The sequence below is a fragment of the Emericellopsis cladophorae genome, assembly GCF_022114955.1.
Source record: "Emericellopsis cladophorae strain MUM 19.33 chromosome Unknown NODE_34_length_249702_cov_121_792324, whole genome shotgun sequence".
Taxonomy (NCBI): domain Eukaryota; kingdom Fungi; phylum Ascomycota; class Sordariomycetes; order Hypocreales; family Bionectriaceae; genus Emericellopsis; species Emericellopsis cladophorae.
Window position 1 is genome coordinate 1 of NW_026250959.1, and position 18,593 is coordinate 18,593.

Consider the following 18,593-nt stretch of genomic DNA (forward strand, 5'->3'; position numbering starts at 1 on the left):
CCTGAAGCCCTTTACTCTCATCGCAACTCAGGTATACGCATGTAGTCAGGTACCTCAAAGCCCCCATCGCCCGGCTCCGTGTTTGCTTCGGCCAGCTGTTGCGCCAAAAGACTTAGTCTCACGTTTTCCTCCGCGGGCTGCACACCGGCCGGTTGGCGTGGGCTGGCCACCATCATTTCCACCATCTCGTCAACCGGGTTGTTCTCTCTGCTCGGCACCTGCGCCGATTCGGGATCGAAGGCGTAGATCTTGAGAGCCCGCAGGTGCGTGTCCTTGCCGTTCTGGTGATTCTCCAAAATCTGCATCTGTAGAACATACGAGACGAGAGTGTTCCCATCGGCACCACCGCCTGCACCAGCGAGAGGGACCTGTTGCCAGCCAACGGGGCTTTCTAGGTTGAGGTGGGCGAATTCGATGAGGTTGTTCTCGCTGGTGCCGGATTTGAAAACAATGTTGGTCGGGGTGTACGACTCATCCTCGTTGTAGTTGACGTAGAACCGGATCTCTCGAATGTCGACCCGTTTGACAAAGTAGATCGTCAGCCGGTGCGGCTGAGGGCCATCTGACCTAGGAGTGTTAATACGGCGTGCCGGGCGCCTTGAGTGTGTTGACTCACTGCCAGAACAAGCCGAGATCGTCGCTCCGCAGAGACTCGACGCCGTTTCCTAGTTTATGACTGCTAACGGTGAGTCTACCCAGGTTGGAGATCTCCTTGAGACCTAGTGTCGGCGGCTCGGCATGCAGCTCTGGTACGGCGGCGTCATCTTCGCCCTCCTCGTCTCCTGGAATGTCCTCGTCCGCCTCGTCTTCATCTTCCTCCTCGTACTCATCCTCAACGCTCGTATCATCTGCCTCGACCTGGGTCTGTGCGTCATCATCCACCATCGTGGCAGTAGGTGTCGGTGCAGGGGCCTCCTGTCGCTGAGCCGTGTTCGCGCGCCTCATGTCCACAATACTTTGATCTGGTTCGCTTCCAGAGTCATCCGATATCTCTGGCATGCTTAATCGACTGTTGGGCAGATCTGGTGTCGTTAGCAGCGTTTGATGAGTAGATGCGTTCCTTTGCCAGCTTAGGATCTTCAAAAAGAGTGCAGTTTCGGCCACTCGACATTTGTACAAGGGCAGGGGGATGAACTCGTTCGTCCTGGTCTGCGCCAGATCCAGTCGCTCCTGCATCGACGTCCACTGCTCTGGGTTCGGGCTCTTGCCGCATGGCATGCCTCAGCGAAGGTTGATCATTGACTGATGTCAAATACAGGCGCACCAGTACATTTTGAACAGGCTCCAGTGGTATGACCCTATCAAGCTAAGGCAGCACACGAGATGAAAATCCTCTCTTTGCAGAACTGTCACTGTGCAGCAAGCCCGGGACTTGCTCCCTTTTCAACCCTGATCGAGCTGCAATGCGCTTCTGACCACTAGATCAAGGCATGACGAACTTTTAAGCGATGGAGACAGACCTGGCGATCATGGCAGGAACATAGGACGAGCAGGTGCCTCTTGACCTTGTGCGCCGTCTTTACGGTACTTTGGGCTCTAGGCATCGAATGTACGGCGTTCAGAGATGGGAAGGCTCGACTGCAACGAGAAGTGAAGACTTACTTCGATGTAGTCGGAAGGGATTGGGCCGTGGTGCCGCCGGGTTCGGGTTGCCGCTGACTTGTTGCGAAGGGTGACGCTGGGTCTGATGGTTTCGATTGCGCCTGCCAGACCACTGCTCCGGCGTGTCATGCCTACGCTGGTGTGGCATGGCAGCTGTAGGCGTCACTCGCCTGCCTTGACCTTGGCCAGCGGCGCCTGTGGGCGCTGGGAGCTGCAAGCTTGGAGTTCGCCGGGCGTCGGCACTGGGACTTGCGCCCGTGCTGCTTCTGGGGGCTGCTACATTGCGAGAATTCCTGTGCACATTGTCCATCGTAGTGTGTGATTGCCCGCAGTCGCGATGAGACTCACCTCTTATACGCGCTGCACTGGTGGTGGGGGATGTTGTTTTGATGCATCACGTGATCCATCCAGCTGCTGAAGCCCGCGCCTTCGCACGCCGAAGTGCCTGAGAATTGCAGGTTGATGATGAAGTATGATTATAGCAATATTCCGCGTAGAAGGACAGGCTATTTCTGTTCTTGCCGTGACTCGCATTGGTATAATGCTCGCCATTGGTGCTTGGACAATCCGTTGACACTAGCATCCAGCGTCGCCCCGCTGTAAACCTGGTTCAACTGTACATGTATGTATGGCGCTGAGCAAGGCCTTTCAATCACGAATCTGGAACAACAACCTATGATTGATTGCATCATGTTCTAAATTCCCCTAGCTAGCAGCTGTTGATTGAACAAAAAATGATGGTGTACGTCAGTAGTAGTACAAGCACCAAAGACGACAGCGAATGGAGAGAATGAATAGTTCACGATACAGCCTACCCTGTTGCCACACCGATAACCAGCAGCTTTGAAGAAGGAGCAGGCGGAGATGAGTGATTCAAGACAACGATCCCATGCTACCGTAAGTAGAAACGGCAAATCAAGATCGGCCGGAGTCTGCAGCTGAAAAGGGATAGGATAATTAGGGGTGTTTAGTTAATGAATCGTGTTTCGTAAACATCAGGACAAGACGGATACCTAGGTACGGATACGAGCAGTCCAATTACCAATCGCATCGCGTCCCGCATCACGTGGAAACACTGCTATTATTGCCATCGCTGGCGCCTGGAAACTGGGACACCGAAGGCGAGCAATGCAGGTTTCCTATTGGTTTATCTCGCCAAACGGGTACCCTAATTTCCTCCCACATCCCCGTGAAGCGCATCCCTCCCGCCACTTTACAGAGGGCCCGGGTCTCGCAAACTGCAGACTTGCTGACTGACAGACAGACTGGAAGGGATGGACTGGACTGCATTGTGTGCTGCGAGCGGACAGCCTGGACAGGGCGTCCGTCGTTATCATTCCAGATGTCTCTGCGCTACGGAAACTCACCCTGAACATCGGGTCAGCCCTGCGCCGAGCCTGGCCCGCGGTCGCTAGCTATCGGTTTTCTCGTGTTCCAGGTCGTTCCTATCAAGCCCTTCCTTGATCTGCATACCGTACCTATCGAGCCAACTCTATTTCTGCGCTGTGCTATCAGTTTGCTGGAGGCGCTATCCGAGTCCAGACGCCGCTTATTCATCTGCCGTGCATCCTGGACACGTCAAGGTTCTAATAGTTCGACCGGCCCCAACGTCCATCTCTCTACGCCCATTCTCCCCTCTACTTGTCCCTGGATTGCGGTTCCTCAATTTCTCTCACATTACTATGCCATGATGAACAATCAGAATCCGGTCATGGCCTCATGGGCGCAATATCCGTCGCGCTTCGCTCCCAAAATGTGCGGGCGGCGGCCTGCGATCATTCTACTATCAGTCGCCCTGGTTCTCGGGAGCTTGATACTCTACGCAGCCTTCCAACTCGGGGATATTTGCCCTGAGGGTGGTGGTCGATGCACCTGGGCCGGCGCGATGAACACACTCGACTACCTACGGGGTAAAGGTAAACATGGCGAAGGGGAGCCCGAGGAAGGTGAAGTGACGAGCGCACCAGCAGTCGAAACCGCAACCGCAAACAAACCCGTAGCCAGTCCCGAGCAGACAACGGCGCCAAGCGAGCCGGAATTGGCACAAGGAGTCCCTGTCGAAGAGGATTCAAGCTGTCACGGCTTTCCGGATATGTCGAACATCTTACTCGTCATGAAGACGGGAGCCTCAGAAGCCTACTCTAAGATCCCGACGCAGATGCTCACCAATCTTCGATGCGTCCCCGAGTCCAACTTTCTCATATTCAGCGACATGGCGCAGTCCATCGCTGGCCAAGAGATCATCGACACGCTGGACACGGTCCTTCCCGAGGTGAAAGAGCACCGGGATTTTGAGCTGTACCACAATCAAGTAACGTGCCCGATCGATCAAGAGACCTGCAACAAAGGCATCGATGTAGCCAAGCAGGGCTGGGCGTTGGACAAGTACAAGAACGTCCACATGGCCGAGAAGGCCTACGCGCGCAGCCCTGGGTTCGACTGGTATCTGTACGTTGATGCGGATACGTATGTCGTCTGGTCCACGCTCGTCGAATGGCTCTCGAGGGTCGACGCCAAGGAGAAGATATACATGGGCAGCGTGGCTATGCTTGGCGGGTTTTCTTTTGCCCATGGCGGTAGCGGCTATCTCGTGTCCCAGGGCATGATGGCCGCCATGTTCGATGGGAAGGAGAATGTGGCCAATAGATTTGATCAAAACGCGACTGGGCTCTGCTGCGGCGACGCCCTCTTCTCAATGGCCTTGAAAGAGGAGACGGACGTATCGGTCCAGAACGTGGTATGTACATCCGCCGATCTTTGTCAGCCAATGAGTCCCGGTCGCTAACCTGTGGCAGTGGCCAACCGTCAATGGAGAGAAGCCGAACACTCTGTCATACGAAGACGCACAGTGGTGCCAGCCACTGGTGACGATGCACCACATTGGGAGCGAAGAGGTCTCTGATTTCTACGAGTGGGAGCGCAGCCGCAACTACACACAACCCGTGCGCATCAAGGACCTGTACCACCAGTTTATCAAGCCCCACCTCGGCGACACGAGGGCGGAGTGGGACAATCTCAGTGACGATATACGCTACGCCGATCGCGATGCCGATGGGGTCGACTCGACGGATGACAAGTATCGGTTCGACAACCTGAGCGAGGTCGAGCAAGGGGCACACACCAGCGCCACGAACTGCCGCGCTGCGTGCCTGGAATCCGATCAGTGTATGCAATGGCGATTTCATCGCAATGTGTGCTACATGGGCCGCAAGATCATGCATGGCAACCCCAACATCCCCGACGACGGCGACGGTGAAAAGATGGTCAGCGGCTGGCACAAGGCTAGGATCATGACCTGGACAAAGGAGCACGAAGACTGCGGCGAGATCCAATGGCCGAACGTGAAGACCTCCAACTGAGACTCGCCCGTTCGAAGTAAGAAAATGGTGTCTGAAGCATCGGAAGAGCCTGGTCGAGGGCGAACGAATACGCTTTCAGTTGACGGGGTCTCAGAGACCACAAACAGGTCCCAAGTCCTTTGCACTGATCAGCCGAACACGGTGAGCTCTCCTCTTTGCAAAGACGGCACTTCACGGGGGAAAATTGAGACGCTCCTCAGCACTTGAAGGAAATGATGGAGATGGATCTGACATCATTGTCAATTACTCACCATGGGTCGCAGTAGACGTCTTCTGGCCAGCGGCCAGCCTCGCCCTTGCTACGGTATTAGGCGTACGGGCATGGATAGGGTCGGCCGTACGAATGAGATGTGCTGCTGACTGCATCTTGGCAGAATGATGATAGGCAATGCCGAGCCCGGTGGTGCGTGGGCAAATGAGATTTGCATGGGGACGACTGCCATAGAGTCCCACGGCAATTTGGTCATCTCTCTGAGGCCAAATGATCGCCGGCGCACGCGCAGATTAGAGCGTCCTTGCCGCGTGACGACTTTGTCCGGCTGGCTGGCTGGAACATTGCTGAATACGATGATCATGCTGGACCGATTAAATCAAATTCGTTACCAAACGTCAGACTCCAGTCGTTCGTATACCCGCATGAGTGGATTGGAATTAATGCCCACCCGACCGGCCCCTGGCGACGGCGTGACGCTACTGTGGACTAATGACGCCGGCCGGTTGGTCCCTGATTGACGGTCAGGCTCCGTGTTAACTGCTAATTACCGGGCGCGACTGGACATATTTCACTGACAGGCTCTCCTTGGCGGCAGCTAATTATCATCTTGAGGTTGGCGGGCCTTGAGGCGACTGTCGCGTGTGCTGTCGACGAGCCATTGAAACGAACAAAGAAACCACCGTCTGTCATAGCACATTGATGAGTGTTTACACGGCAATCGGTACTCAAATCGAGGGCTGAACCGCGGACACGCGTGACCGAGACACGGGCATTCCGGAATGACCAACCTCTCAGCGCCACGTCTCGTGCAGGAGCAGCTGGACAGGCATGGAGCGTGAGTGACGAAAGGACATAGAAGCGCGTGAGAATCATGCGCGCCCGGCGACATGATAATATTAGGTGGAAGAATCAAGACATCCATCTGTTTGCTGGCGCTCGTGCTCCATGTCGTTCCCCCTGACCATATTGAGACTATCTGCAGTCCATATCCCCCTGACCCCCTGCCCTGCAGGCTGCCCCTCCCCCCCTGGCCACTGCTGAAATGGCCCAATGCGTGCCCAGCCCTCCATCAGTAAACTCCCCCCAGGCCACAGACAGACAGCTCCGCTAAAGGGCATGCTGTCAATCTCCAGCCCATCGTCTCCTCGAACATCTTGTTCTACTCTCTCTCTACCCTTCCCCAAATTGATTTCACTACCAATTATATCTGACTGTTGAACAATTGCTGCTCTTCGAAAGCTTTACACGTTGAACAAAAACCAATACGCAACATGGACCCTCACACAGACCAGCACAAGACCGACGAGGAGCTCGACCGCGACTGGAAGCCCAACGGTCGTCGGCCACAGTCGTACGTGCCCGCCCGGTCCCTTGTTCCTCTCACCTCGAGTCCAGTCCCTCGCCCCGACATGCTCGAGTATCACCACATATAATGGTGGCCAGAACAAGGACCATGACTATGAGAACACACCAGCTAACGGTGATGCCAATGCTAGGACCATGGCGCGCTCCTTCTCTGCCGAGCTCATGGACATTTTCCGTATCGAAAACTCGGTATCCGATCTCGACTCTCAAGTCCACAAGAGGTTCGTCTCTCTCCTTCTCGGTCTCACTCACGACAACAATGGCAGCCGCAGGAGAACAGGAGCTGACGATGCGACGCGCTTAGGAAGCACACTGTCCAGCAGACCACCACAGAACTCGCATCGCTCGAAGCCCGCCTGAAGGAGATGGAGGCGCGTCTCAAGCACTCCCAGGCTCGCATGTCCATCTCGGGCACCAGCTTCCACCCTTCCGAGGGCACGCCCTCCGACAACAACCACGGCATTCCCCCATTCAACCCAAGGACCGAGTCATCGGCAGCAGCAGAAGAAAAGGCGCGGTCACGACCCGGCACGGCCAAGGCGACGCAGCAGGCACCAAGCTCGGGCGACATGCCTCCTACACCAGGAGCTAGCGAGGGTGAGTCGCTTCCCACAGCTCGATGAGTGAGATGAGCCGCCCTGCTGACGTTTGTCAAGATGGCGACCGCGAATAAGCCCCCCCACCCCCCTGACTGCGCACAACGACACTCGAAACCCCCAACCTGGAGCGGCTACTCTTTCGAGCGAGCGCGCATCGTGAGGAGCCACCACCACAACCCACCACTTCTTTGTGCTCCTCCCTCTCTTGTTCGAGGCGGCCCTGATGCCTCGACGTCCTTTACGCGAATGAGCCCTTGATTATTATTTCTTCTTATTGCCAGAAACTTACATTGCATGGGATGGAGGCAGGAAGTCCCGGTGTCATTCGCTTATACACATATCCTCTACGGCGTTGAACGGTCTCCTTTTTCATCATCTTATTCTCCACGGCAAGCCATTATACCATTCATCTTCGATTGCTACACCTCACCCTGATGGGATGGTGTCTGTTTGAGCGTTGTACGCGCATTCGGAGCCGATACAACTTTGTAATTACATGCTAGTCCGCGGTAGATGGCAGTTGCTAGGAGGACACAGGGCTTATGAGCAGGCAGAGGAGGAGCGACAGCTGGACGAAGATATGCTGGTGCGGGACGATGCCGCAAGATGCGGTGAGTGGAGCTTTGAATATACCATGCTTTTATCGAGGAGGCAATTGCATTCAGAATGACACTGAAAAGGGGGGACACCCCCTCTGCTTCCATAGCTCGGGACCAAGTCTCATTAGCACAGATTTCGTGATATGTAACACCTTTGGTGCTGTAATAAGAGATCTTACTTTGCCAGTAATGCGGGCATCATTGTTCTTGTCGATCTGGGGACTAATTAGGTAAATCAAGTAAGTACTTGTCACACTCCAAGATTCATCACCGAAGACGTGAAGGCATATAAAATCTTTGTCGGATAACCATCTACTTTGCGCGGGATACATATATGCGTCGTTACTAAAATCATAGCTCGTCATGACCACCAGCCTCCTCGGGCTTATGCTTTGCAGCCTCCTCTCGTTTGAAGTCCTCGCTTACTCTTTCCCAATCGCCTTCGCTCATGTTGTTGATCATCTCCTCCAGCTCCTCGGCCGTAAAGGACTGATCTCCCACCTTGATGTTCTGCTTCTCCTGACCCTTCTTGTTGTTGGTCCTCTTTGGCTTCTTCTTCTCCTTCTCCGCCTTCGACTTGCCCGCAAAGTTCTTGACGCTCTTGAGACTGAGCTCCTTGCCCACGGCCTCGATCTTCTGCAACTTGGCCTCCAGATCATTGATCAACAGGACTGGATCAGCCGTGGAGGGAAGCGAATCTTGTTTGGGCTCAAGCTCCTTAAGCCACTCGTCGGTGGTCCTGGACAGCTTCTCCAGATCAACGAGATCCTCCAGCTTGAACAGAGGTGGCACAGGGCCTCGCTCCTCCAGCACATCTTCCATTGCGGGTGCCTTGGCGTCGTCTTCGAGGCCAACGAAATCATCAGCAGGCGTCTCAGCCGGGTCCTTGGCGCTTGAGGCCGCATCTACAGACGCGGTCGAGTGGTCGGCATGCCACTTGTCGTAGTCAGAGATGGACTTGCGTGTCGTGTCGAGAAATTCAAAGGTCTTGTTAAGGGTATCTTTGAGCTGGGCCAGTAGCTCGGGGCGCTTGGCGCTCTCTTCGCTGCGCTTTTGAATCGGCGAAGCCATATCCTGAAGCTCCTTTAGCTTCGCCTTGAGCTCGTCCTTTGTTGCTTCGGCACCATCGTCGTAGAGCCACTCGCTGATAGTGCTGCTCTTGGTACCCAGATTGGTACGCTCGGCTTCAGTAGAGGCGGCAACAAACGCTTCGTCTTCGAGAAGATCGCGCACCCTGTAGGTAAAGCCCTCGAGCTTGTTCAGAGCTTCCTCGCGCGCCAAGCGGGCCCTGTCGGACACCGTGAAGGCCTTAAGACGGTCCTTGGCCTCGGCCAACTGGTCCTTGGTAAGCTCCGGAATGCCAAGATTGGACACGGTGATGTCCACGGGAATAGACACGACCTCAAGCTTCTGAACCTCGGGCTTCATCTCTTCCGAGGAGCCAGTGCTTTCAGCATCCGCAGTCTCGGCCGAGGCAGACTCAGCTGCAGCAGACGAAGCGTCGGCCTTTGCGTCCTTGTCATCGGCCGGCTCTGGTTTGGCGTCCTCCTCCTCCTCCAAAGGCTCTTGATCTTTCTTTCCAAAGCCAAAAAGGTTCTTGACACCGTCCACAAACCCCTCCTTGACTTCCACCTCACACTCCACAGCAGCACGAGTCACCTCTATCTCGCCGTTCTCACTGTTGAGCTTGGCGGTGATGCGGAACTGAGGCCCTTTATCGGCACAGTTAGGGTGAGCTTCCTTGAAAGAGGCCATGGTGGCCGTCAGATTCTTGGTCGCGAAGGTCTTCACATTCTTGTGATCATCGCCGACCTGCTGCCAGAACGCAGCGGTGAAATCCTTGTCTTCGCTGAAGGTGTACTCCTTAGCAGGGCCACCGATAGGGGAAACGGCCGACCAGATGCGCTCACTCTGCCCTTTACCATCAGATGTCCAGGACATCCCTATAGGATAGGCTGAGCCCTCGGACACACGGATCTCCTTGACTCGGAAACTGGGACTGAGCTCGGCGGCGCGGAAGCCGGCGCCAAAGACAGCGGCTTCGTCCGAGTTGACGTTGGAGCGGAGCCTGTCTGGCGAGCCTACAACCTTCTCGAGAGCTTTCTGGACGAAGGGTGTGCGGGAAGCACCACCGTGCAGGATGACAGAGTCAAGGTCGCCGATATCAAGACCAGCCTTCTTGAGAGCACCGTGGATGGTCACCGCGACGCGCTGGGCGTGTGCCTCAGACAAAACCTCGAAATCGGCACGCGAGAGCTGATACTTGAAGTCGACGTCTTCGTAAAGACCCTCGAAGCTGGCGCCAGTCTTCTGGTTGGCACTGAGAACGTGACGAACACGCTCGGCCTCCTTGTTGAGCTTGGCCATCGCGCGACCGTGGCCCCTGATGCCGGCTTCGGTGGCAGAGACCTTCTTCGCGCCCTTGGAATCGACGAACTGGGTGACCATGTCGTTGACGATGAGCGTGTTGAGGTTGTCTCCGCCCAAAGTCCTATCCCAGCCGCTGCCCATCAATTGAACCTCTTGAATTGTCTTGTTGAACTTGCCAATATCCTTGACATTGCGGCTCTGGAACTTCATGACAGACGCCTTGGTAGATCCCGCACCCATGTCAAACACCATGTGGTATTCGGGCTTGGCACCCTCGTCGATGTTGGGAAAGACACGACTCGTGGCGTAGTTGAGACCAACGGCCAAACCGTCACTGATCAGACTGAGGACCTTGAGACCTGCAAGCTCGGCCGCAGACTGTATGGCGCGCTTCTCGTCGGTGGTGAAGAAGGGAGGAACAGTCAGCACAATGGAGCGCACTGTCGTCCCATCACCGGCAGCCAACTCGGCGTTCTTTTGCACGCTCTGGAGTTGCATGGCCAGAAGCTCCTCAACCAGCCATGCTTCCTGGTCAGCCGTCACCGCATTGCTCTTGAAAGCAGCCGTGCCACGGACATCGTGCGTCTGGAGTTGGAGAGCAGGATATCGGGCAGCGTACTCTTGTACCACGGGGTCGTCGATCGTGAGTCCGAGGAGGGTCTTCAGGTTGGGGTAAACCTCGCCGGGGAAGCGTGCAGACAGGGCCATAGCGTCGGATCCATACAGACGTTCGGGAAACTGGCCTTCTTGCGCGCCGCCTCTTGACGGCTTGAAGGCCACAGCTGATGTCTCTTTGCGTCGGGAGTCCTTGGTCAGGACAATGTCGAGGGGAATGCCAGGCTTGACAAGTGCTGCTTTGATGTATTCGGTGCCCAAGTCGACGCCCAAAACGGCCGATATAGCGAGAACTTGGGAAGAAAAGAAGGAAACGGCTCCGAGGAGCATTAACAGGGGCGAAGCCCTCGAGCGGAAGGTCACCATGTCAGATGGTGGGGTGCGCTGGTACTGCAGCGCTGTGGGAGTGTTTCGCAGAAGACAGGTACAATGCACTGCTTATGACAGGTATCGAGTATAATGGCTCTGAAGAGCGTTGAAGCGCAAGTGAATGGCTTCTAGGCGATCGTTTCAAAGTTGAGGTCAGCAAAAGGTGGCCTCAACTAGGAAGTAGTGTGGTCGAGCCTACTTATGGAGCAATGCGGTCACAGAAGAGGACAACTTGTACATAAAATAAAACCCAGGGTGGGTTGGTTGACAGAATTCACAAGGGATTTGATTCCATTGCGTTTCTTACACAAATGCACAAGTAATTGTGGCAGCTCTATCCGTTCCTGAATGCAAGGCTGGTTAGGTGTGGCTAGTGCACGTGCAGGGGTAGCTTCAGCCACAGCTAGCCATCTAATGTTCTCAACTGCCGGATTACCCTGTTGGCGACATGGGATCCGACTTCAAGTTATCCAAGGCAGACGTTGATATGTCGTCCTGGACTCCTTGGCATATCGCGTGGTGGGGATCTGCAGCGTTCTTTGACACATTGTGATAGCTAGAAACAGTGGTAGGTTTAAGCTGAGAGGTCGTAATGCATCATTTTGTACGTGTCCAGCAATGGGACATATCTAACAATCACCTGAACGACCGCCCTCCAAAACCCGTGTCCACACAAACCCATCGTGTATCTTCCGTTCCTGGAAACCAGTCATGAACCCCCTTGCTATGCCACGGTGACTCAGTAAAACGCCTTCAACAACTGATGTACAATCGTCCTTGCCGCTTCGAGCAGGACGATGCTAAGGTTACATGTTAGGAGTAAGCCTTCATGGGAACCAAGCCTCCCTGAGAGATGGAGTTCTACGACTCTTCAGTTCGGCGAGGTCCACCACGCGAAGGGCCACCTCGGCCACCACGGCCGCGACCGCGCGCATCACCACGGCCACGACCACGGAAATCACCGCGTCCACGACCTCCGCGGCTGGGGCCACTATCAGTGCGGCCACGGTTACGCTGCACAGATTGGAAGCCTTCGTTCGGGTCAGCAATCTTGGGAGCAGGCGTTTGCTCAGGTTGGTCGTCTGCCCACGACTGGGTGTTGGCAGCAACGGCAGGCGTCGCGTTCAGGCCCGTGTCGGTCTCGGATGGGTCCCGGGGTACCTGCACCCACTCGTCCTGCGAGGTAGCTACGTCCTTGGTGCTGTCCCAGTGACTTTGGCCGACCGCGTTGGCAGCTTGGTCGGTGACATTGACATTGTCAATACCGCTCGTGATTGTCTCCACAGACTGGCCGTTGAGCTGTGTGGCGTCGCCGGCTTCAATCTCGGTCGTGGTCGCGTGCGCAACTGTGGGGTCAGTGGCAGCCTCAGTCTCGACAGATGTCTCGGCCGCCGCATCGATTTCGTAGGGACTCTTATAGGTCTGGGCGAGGGTCTTAATCTGCGAATCTGCTATGCGGTTAGTCCAGCACGGCCCGAGCACAGAGAATAAGAACGCACATGGAGTCTGCAGCTGCTCCCCAGGCACACTAAGCGGAGCGTCGGACGATCCTTGGGTGAGCTTCAGCATAGTCTCGACTGCGCTGTCATCTCCTGTGTAAATGGCGAGCAGAATGCCTTCGATGGCTTGGGACTCGTCCGACTCTGCGTCACCACCCTCCTCACGGCGGTAGGCAGCCAACCGCAGGAACTGGGACAGCAGCAGCAGATCCTTGCGCTGAGAGGCTCGGAAGCTCGCCTCTACCTCAGCGGCTGCATCGCTCTTGGCCTTTTCGAGAGCCTTTTCCCATTCAGCCTTGTCCGCACTGGCTTGTGAGCGATAGTATTCGTCGATCTTGATGTACTGGTTCAGCTGCTCCTCCTGTTGCTGAAGCTGGGCCCGGAGCTCTGGCTTCTTCTCGATTTGAGCCTTCTGGTCAGCGTTGATGATCTTCTCGCTGACGAGTTGATCGAGGGTCTTCTTGGGGTGCTCGTTGAGAATGCTATCAGTCTTCGAGGCGTTTGTCTACAAATTTGTCAGTCGTATATCGTAGAGCTGATGTGCCAGAACCTACAATCTTCTTGTTCAGATTGCGAATGTTCCTGTGACGAGAGTTAGTCAACTTGCGGGACAGATTTTGTTTGTCGCGTACTTCTGGAGCTCCCTGATGTATTGACTGGCGGGACCGTCGTCGCTGTTCTTCTCAGTTGCACCTGAGGCAGCGCTGGGGGCAGGAGAGTTGACACGCTCGATAGCCTTGGCAGCCTTCTTTTTGGCCGACTTGGAAACAGATTGAGCAGCTGGAGAAGACATATTGACAGCTCGACGGGGAGTATTGGTGGGAAGGAGGAGGACGATCCGAGGTGAGTCGATGGGGGTTCGTTTGGTCGTCACAAGCAAGGTCAAGAACGGGTCGTTGGGGGGCACGGTTGCTCAACGGATCCTGTGATTGAGAGGGCAAAGGAATTGAAAGGAATCGTGCTTGGGCGCGAGGGGAATTATTAGACTTTGACGTTACACCGTGGTCAGGCAGGGAAGCACAAAAGGTGAGGGTCGATCAATGCACGTCAGGCAAGCTTCGTTTTTTTGGGGCTTTCCTGGCTTGGCTCAGCCCTGCAGTTGACACCTAGTACTCCAATAAGACTCCAACAACCGTGGCACGCGCTAGCTTAGAACATTGAGGGGAAGCATTTTCTAGAATCACGGACAAAACCAATGTTGAAATCTGGACTATTGATAACAACGTCCCGGTATGCACGAATGACTCCTCCATTTTCGTCTACCAACCCCTGTCGTCGACGTCGCCACATCTACCTAACTCAACATCATCCGGCACGAGAGCTCGGGAGCTTGAGGTACCACGGGCAGGTTCTTTTGATAGTGCATCCAATCTTTGCAACATTGCTGAAATCACTACTGTAGCAGGCGCATGCAGGGAGCTTTGTTTGTGTTTCCACAAGCACTCCTCTGGGTTCCCACGCTAGCAAGTAAACGCCCGCGCAAGCGCACACCCGCCGTCACTTCGTGGCAGCAACCAGTGGGTAACCATGTCGAAGTCCGTATGGTCCTTTGATGCCTAGACCGCAGGCCTGAAGCTCTAGTCGAGGCTGCCGTGGCTCAATGGACATCATCGCCATCACAGGCGTGTACTGGACCTAGTATATGTGGAGGAAAAAGACCTCTTCAGCCCTTGAACTTTGCTAGAGTATCCTGTAGAGTTCGATCAGACATACGCTCGAAGATTTGGTACTTTGCGGCTTACCCTCGTCACCTTCTTCACGCTGCGCGAAGCGAGTTTCTTGTCACCATACAGCTTCGAGTCAATGGCCGCCTCTTTCACCAGTCTAAACGCTCTTAGTTGACGAAAATGGGACGCCATGCGTTATGATCTTACGTTTCCATGAACAGAACATAGTTCAGGTAAATCTGACATTCTGTAAGCACGTGTGCAAGCAGGAACAGCGAGCGGCCTACCGTGACGTCGGCGTTCCTTTTCAGGTTCAAATTGGCATGCGCCTTGACAATCTTCTTCAAAGTCGCCTTTGGATAAGCTTTCTTGCCGACGACGGCCATAGTCCTAAGAAATTATTCGCCGTGCCTTGTCTGGTGATGATTAGGCGATGACATGCGCGTTGACTGTCAACATCAGAGTGGGTCGCGTCTGAACTGTCCTGCACCGCGTGTATTTTCCCCGCACTGTCCTAGACACTGTTCCCCCACCATGAAGCCGTCGCAGCTCAAACATTCTGGATGAACATTATTGCACGTCTTCGTATCCTCTAAGACAAGTTGGCAAGCTCACAACATGTCGGGAATACTTGGCCGCCGTATGGTATGTATACGATTGAAGCGCATAGTCTGGTTCTAATTTTCTTGATAGCTTTCGAAAGCAGAGGAGGAGGGCAGTGACGAAGTCGAGGTGCGCAGAGAGGATCAGGACAAGATCAACCGTTTCAGTCGTCTGCATCAACGCGAATTGGCGATTAAAGAGGAGCTGGAGGCCAGAAGTGTAGGTGCGCGGCATTTTTGTCAACGACAGACACTGACCGTATGCTGCAGAAAGAAAAGGAAGAGCTCGAAGATATCTCTACCGAACTTGAACTCGCAGACGAAGACGATAAGATCCAGTGAGAGCCCTCCACTATCCAGGCAAATCAAGAAACATAGCGCTCACCCATACACCAGGTATCGAATCGGCGACTCCTTCTTCCACCTACCCCTCGAGCAGGCTCAGGAGATGCTGGAAGCAGCGTCAACGCGCAGCGAAGAAGAAACAGGGGAGCTCGAGGAGAAGCTGAGCTCAATACAGGACGAGATGAAGCAACTCAAGGTCGATCTGTACGCAAGATTTGGCAAACAGATCAACCTGGAGACATAATGCAATAATGTCAAACATGATCATGTCTCTTTCATGTCACGACTGCGTAAGCTTATCAGTGTATGTACAAATATGCCGGCGCACTGCGAGATAAGATCCGTTGCATTGAGCTAGAGAGCCGTCAAGACAATGCGCGCCGCAAGGCTACGACGGTTGATCATCTATCGCAGCCTCAGTATTCCACTGATTGCTTAGTCACCAGGTCACATTTGATACCTGATTCGTTCCACCCCGGATATACGAATCCCCCCGACTCAGGAGAGGTCCTCTCACAGCCAATTGGGATTGCGGCCATTGAGAAAGTTGGAGGCCGGCCGGCCGTACGATTACTGCTTAAACCCGGCCGCCGCCCTCGTTACGCACGTACCGTTCCATCAAGCCGAGAAACGGAGCTGTTGCTCAACCATAGACGAGGGCCTACTTAAATGAGCGAACCGAGCCTTGACCCCACGATCCTGGGCGGCCCGTGGCCCATCAGCTGGGGTAACGTCCTCGCCATCATTTAGCAATCGTCACCTGAAGTCTTGAACTGTCCTGTACCTTCATTTTCGGTGATTGGCGTCGCCAGAGTCTCTATTCTCGCTGTGGATCGAATTGCCATGTCCTCACAGTTGGATCAGTGTAGCGAACCCAGCCAATACCACCATTCGTTGTGCTAAACCACAAGTCCCCTTGTCGTCATGGCGAGTAGTGAGACGAGCGACACCATGACGGACACGACGGCCCACGAGAATCGTAGGCATACATTTATTGCCCCACGGTATTGCATACGTATTAACGTGGTACAGGCGGTCGGCAAAGGAGCGTTGCAGCCGAGGATCAAATCGATCGCCTGGACACTATCCATGCAATGTCGATATGTGACGACGAAAACAGCGACAAGGGACTGGGAGCCCTCCACAGCATTCGCTCCAGGACACGAAGCCGAACAAATGAGACAGTTATTGGGTGGGCTTATAACGACCCTGACAATCCCCAGAACTGGTCAAGTGTCAGTGCTGGCTATTGCCACTGTATGTTGTACCTAACGTCGTTGCAGGCTAAGAAAAGCACCGTCGTCTTCATAAGTGGCATGACTGTTATCAATTCGACAATGGGCTCAGCTCTACCCAGCATGGCCATTCCGGAGATCACAGACGAGTGGGGTGTGACGTCTTCAGAAGAGAGTGTTTTACCCATCTCCGTGTATCTCATCGGCTACGTCTTTGGCCCGATCATCTGGGGGCCCCTGAGTGAACAGTTCGGGCGGAGAAACTTGAGCATTGGCGCTTTCTCCGTGTTTTCACTCTTCACCATGGCCTGTGCCTTGGCGTCCAACTGGCCCTCATTCTTGATTTTCCGCTTCTTTTGCGGCATTACAGGGAGCTGTCCCATCGCCGTCGTGGCTGGGATTCTTGCTGATATCTACGGTGAACCCCGGACAAGGGGCCGAGCCTTCGCCATCTTCATGGTCGTGAGTTCCCCTTGCCAAAATTTCGTCGTCAAGCCTTAATTACTTAATTACTCCCAGACGACCGTGTTCGGTCCGCTCTTTGCACCCATTGTCTCTGGCTTCTGTTCCTCCAGTATCGGCTGGCGCTGGACTTTCTGGATCGCCCTGATTGTCTGTGGTGTCACTTTTGTCATGATCATTCTCCTGCCCGAGACCTTTGGACCCATACTCCTCGCTAGACGTGCAGCTCGCATGCGTGCCGCTGACCCGCCTGCGAGGGTGGTCGCACCACGAGATCTCGAGTCGACCGACTTGAATCAGCTTCTCACCGTGGTGCTGACACGGCCAATCAGGATGCTAATCTCGGAACCGATTGTGAGCACCACCTGCGCGTACCTGGCATTGTGTTACAGCATATTCTACATGTCTTTCCAGGCGTTCCCCATCATCTTTCAACAACTGTATGGTCTATCACCCGGAGTAACGGGACTGTGCTACCTTCCGATTGGCGTAGGGGCAATATTGTCTCTGCCCGTATTCTGGTATTGGGATCACTTCCTCGCTCTCGCTGTTTCAAGGGGAAAGACGTGGACCAAGCGTGAAGAGTTGCGTCGCCTCCCGCTGGCCTGCGTTGGTGGGCCATCCTTCGTCATCGCACTGTTCTGGTTGGGATGGTCTGCGCAGGAGGGAACCTCGTTCGTTGCGCCTATGCTGGCAGGCATACCTTTTGGCTTTGGCTTCCAACTCATTTTCATGGCGATGCTGAATTATCTGACCGATGCCTACGATACCTTCGCAGCGTCAGCGAACGCCGTGGCAGGCATGTGTCGGTCGTTGCTCGCGGTGGTGTTACCGCTGGCAACGAGCCACATGTTTAACAATCTTGGCATTTCTGGGGCGTGCTCTCTTCTCGGCGGCCTGACTGCGGTAATGTGCGCAATCCCATTTGTGTTCATCTGGAAAGGACCCAGCATCAGGGCCAGGTCCAAGTTTTGTATTGCTTTGCGTGAAAGAAGAGAAGAATTGGCTCGAAAAGCGGAAGAAGAGAGGCTTAGGGCCGAGCATTCTGGTGAGCGCGAAAAGGAACAGGCAGTCTGAATATAACATTGTGTAAGTGCCTATCCATACGCTGATTACGATCTGTCGCGGGAAAAAAAAAAAAAAAAGAAACCTAGGTACAGACTACCTCGCCATGGTGCCTTGGGAGAATGTGCTGTTTTGTCTGCTCACAACTTCTCGGACTTGCTCTTCCTTGTCCTTTTTTCTTCTTCTTTCCTTCTTCTTTTCTCCTTCCTTTCTTTCACCAGTGCATTGTTGGCGCATTGGACAGGGCAACCGTGGTATAGTTGACTACCTTCCAACATTTGATGCCATCTCCAAGGTCAAGTGTACCAATAGCGGCTCAGAAGAATTCTTCGACTCTCCCACGCTCCGGTAAATAGTCGACCCTAGGAGTTAGTATCTCGAGCTCGGGATACTGAGTGTCATGCCGCAAGCGTGAGCTATCACGACGTATTTGTAGCATGCTTCTTTGAGTCTTTCTCAGCCCACTTAGTAGGTTTCACAAGGAAGAATGTGAGGCCACACTATCTTGTGTAGCAATATGCGCTTCAGCCGTGAGAGCCCCCCCCTCCTTATAGCCTGTGACAGTAGGCAACAGCTTGCCGAAGCCCGACTTGATCAAGTGACCTACTCGCCCCTGGAGTGAAATG

The 18,593-nt window shown here is 54.4% G+C and overlaps 8 protein-coding genes across 8 annotated transcripts; 4 read left to right on the forward strand and 4 right to left on the reverse strand.

The window, feature by feature from the left end:
• Window positions 1-53: 53 nt before the first annotated feature.
• Window positions 54-945, reverse strand: J7T54_005376 (anaphase-promoting complex subunit 10; the record flags this gene model as incomplete). Its single annotated transcript, XM_051507589.1, has 2 exons — window positions 54-567; window positions 617-945. Coding segments are annotated over 2 exons (843 nt in total), but the record flags the coding sequence as incomplete, so codon positions are not given.
• Window positions 946-3,694: 2,749 nt separating this feature from the next.
• On the forward strand, window positions 3,695-4,961 carry J7T54_005377 (uncharacterized protein; the record flags this gene model as incomplete). Its single annotated transcript, XM_051507590.1, has 2 exons — window positions 3,695-4,339; window positions 4,398-4,961. 2 exons carry the CDS (start codon window positions 3,695-3,697, stop codon window positions 4,959-4,961), a joined length of 1,209 nt encoding a protein of 402 aa, XP_051361131.1.
• Window positions 4,962-6,446: 1,485 nt separating this feature from the next.
• On the forward strand, window positions 6,447-7,213 carry J7T54_005378 (uncharacterized protein; the record flags this gene model as incomplete). The annotated part of the gene is made up of 4 exons (XM_051507591.1): window positions 6,447-6,526; window positions 6,672-6,761; window positions 6,845-7,137; window positions 7,197-7,213. 4 exons carry the CDS (start codon window positions 6,447-6,449, stop codon window positions 7,211-7,213), a joined length of 480 nt encoding a protein of 159 aa, XP_051361132.1.
• An 876-nt stretch (window positions 7,214-8,089) lies between these two features.
• On the reverse strand, window positions 8,090-11,053 carry J7T54_005379 (Hypoxia up-regulated protein-like protein; the record flags this gene model as incomplete). The annotated part of the gene is made up of 1 exon (XM_051507592.1): window positions 8,090-11,053. One exon carries the CDS (start codon window positions 11,051-11,053, stop codon window positions 8,090-8,092), a length of 2,964 nt encoding a protein of 987 aa, XP_051361133.1.
• Window positions 11,054-11,953: 900 nt separating this feature from the next.
• On the reverse strand, window positions 11,954-13,384 carry J7T54_005380 (uncharacterized protein; the record flags this gene model as incomplete). Its single annotated transcript, XM_051507595.1, has 4 exons — window positions 11,954-12,540; window positions 12,592-13,096; window positions 13,146-13,173; window positions 13,224-13,384. 4 exons carry the CDS (start codon window positions 13,382-13,384, stop codon window positions 11,954-11,956), a joined length of 1,281 nt encoding a protein of 426 aa, XP_051361134.1.
• An 870-nt stretch (window positions 13,385-14,254) lies between these two features.
• J7T54_005381 (Histone-fold domain-containing protein-like protein) lies at window positions 14,255-14,644 on the reverse strand (the record flags this gene model as incomplete). The annotated part of the gene is made up of 3 exons (XM_051507596.1): window positions 14,255-14,281; window positions 14,334-14,415; window positions 14,466-14,644. 3 exons carry the CDS (start codon window positions 14,642-14,644, stop codon window positions 14,255-14,257), a joined length of 288 nt encoding a protein of 95 aa, XP_051361135.1.
• Window positions 14,645-14,876: 232 nt separating this feature from the next.
• Window positions 14,877-15,449, forward strand: J7T54_005382 (Prefoldin subunit-like protein; the record flags this gene model as incomplete). Its single annotated transcript, XM_051507597.1, has 4 exons — window positions 14,877-14,903; window positions 14,952-15,080; window positions 15,131-15,198; window positions 15,257-15,449. 4 exons carry the CDS (start codon window positions 14,877-14,879, stop codon window positions 15,447-15,449), a joined length of 417 nt encoding a protein of 138 aa, XP_051361136.1.
• Window positions 15,450-16,542: 1,093 nt separating this feature from the next.
• Window positions 16,543-17,979, forward strand: J7T54_005383 (Polyamine transporter-like protein; the record flags this gene model as incomplete). Its single annotated transcript, XM_051507598.1, has 2 exons — window positions 16,543-16,902; window positions 16,960-17,979. 2 exons carry the CDS (start codon window positions 16,543-16,545, stop codon window positions 17,977-17,979), a joined length of 1,380 nt encoding a protein of 459 aa, XP_051361137.1.
• Window positions 17,980-18,593: the final 614 nt, after the last annotated feature.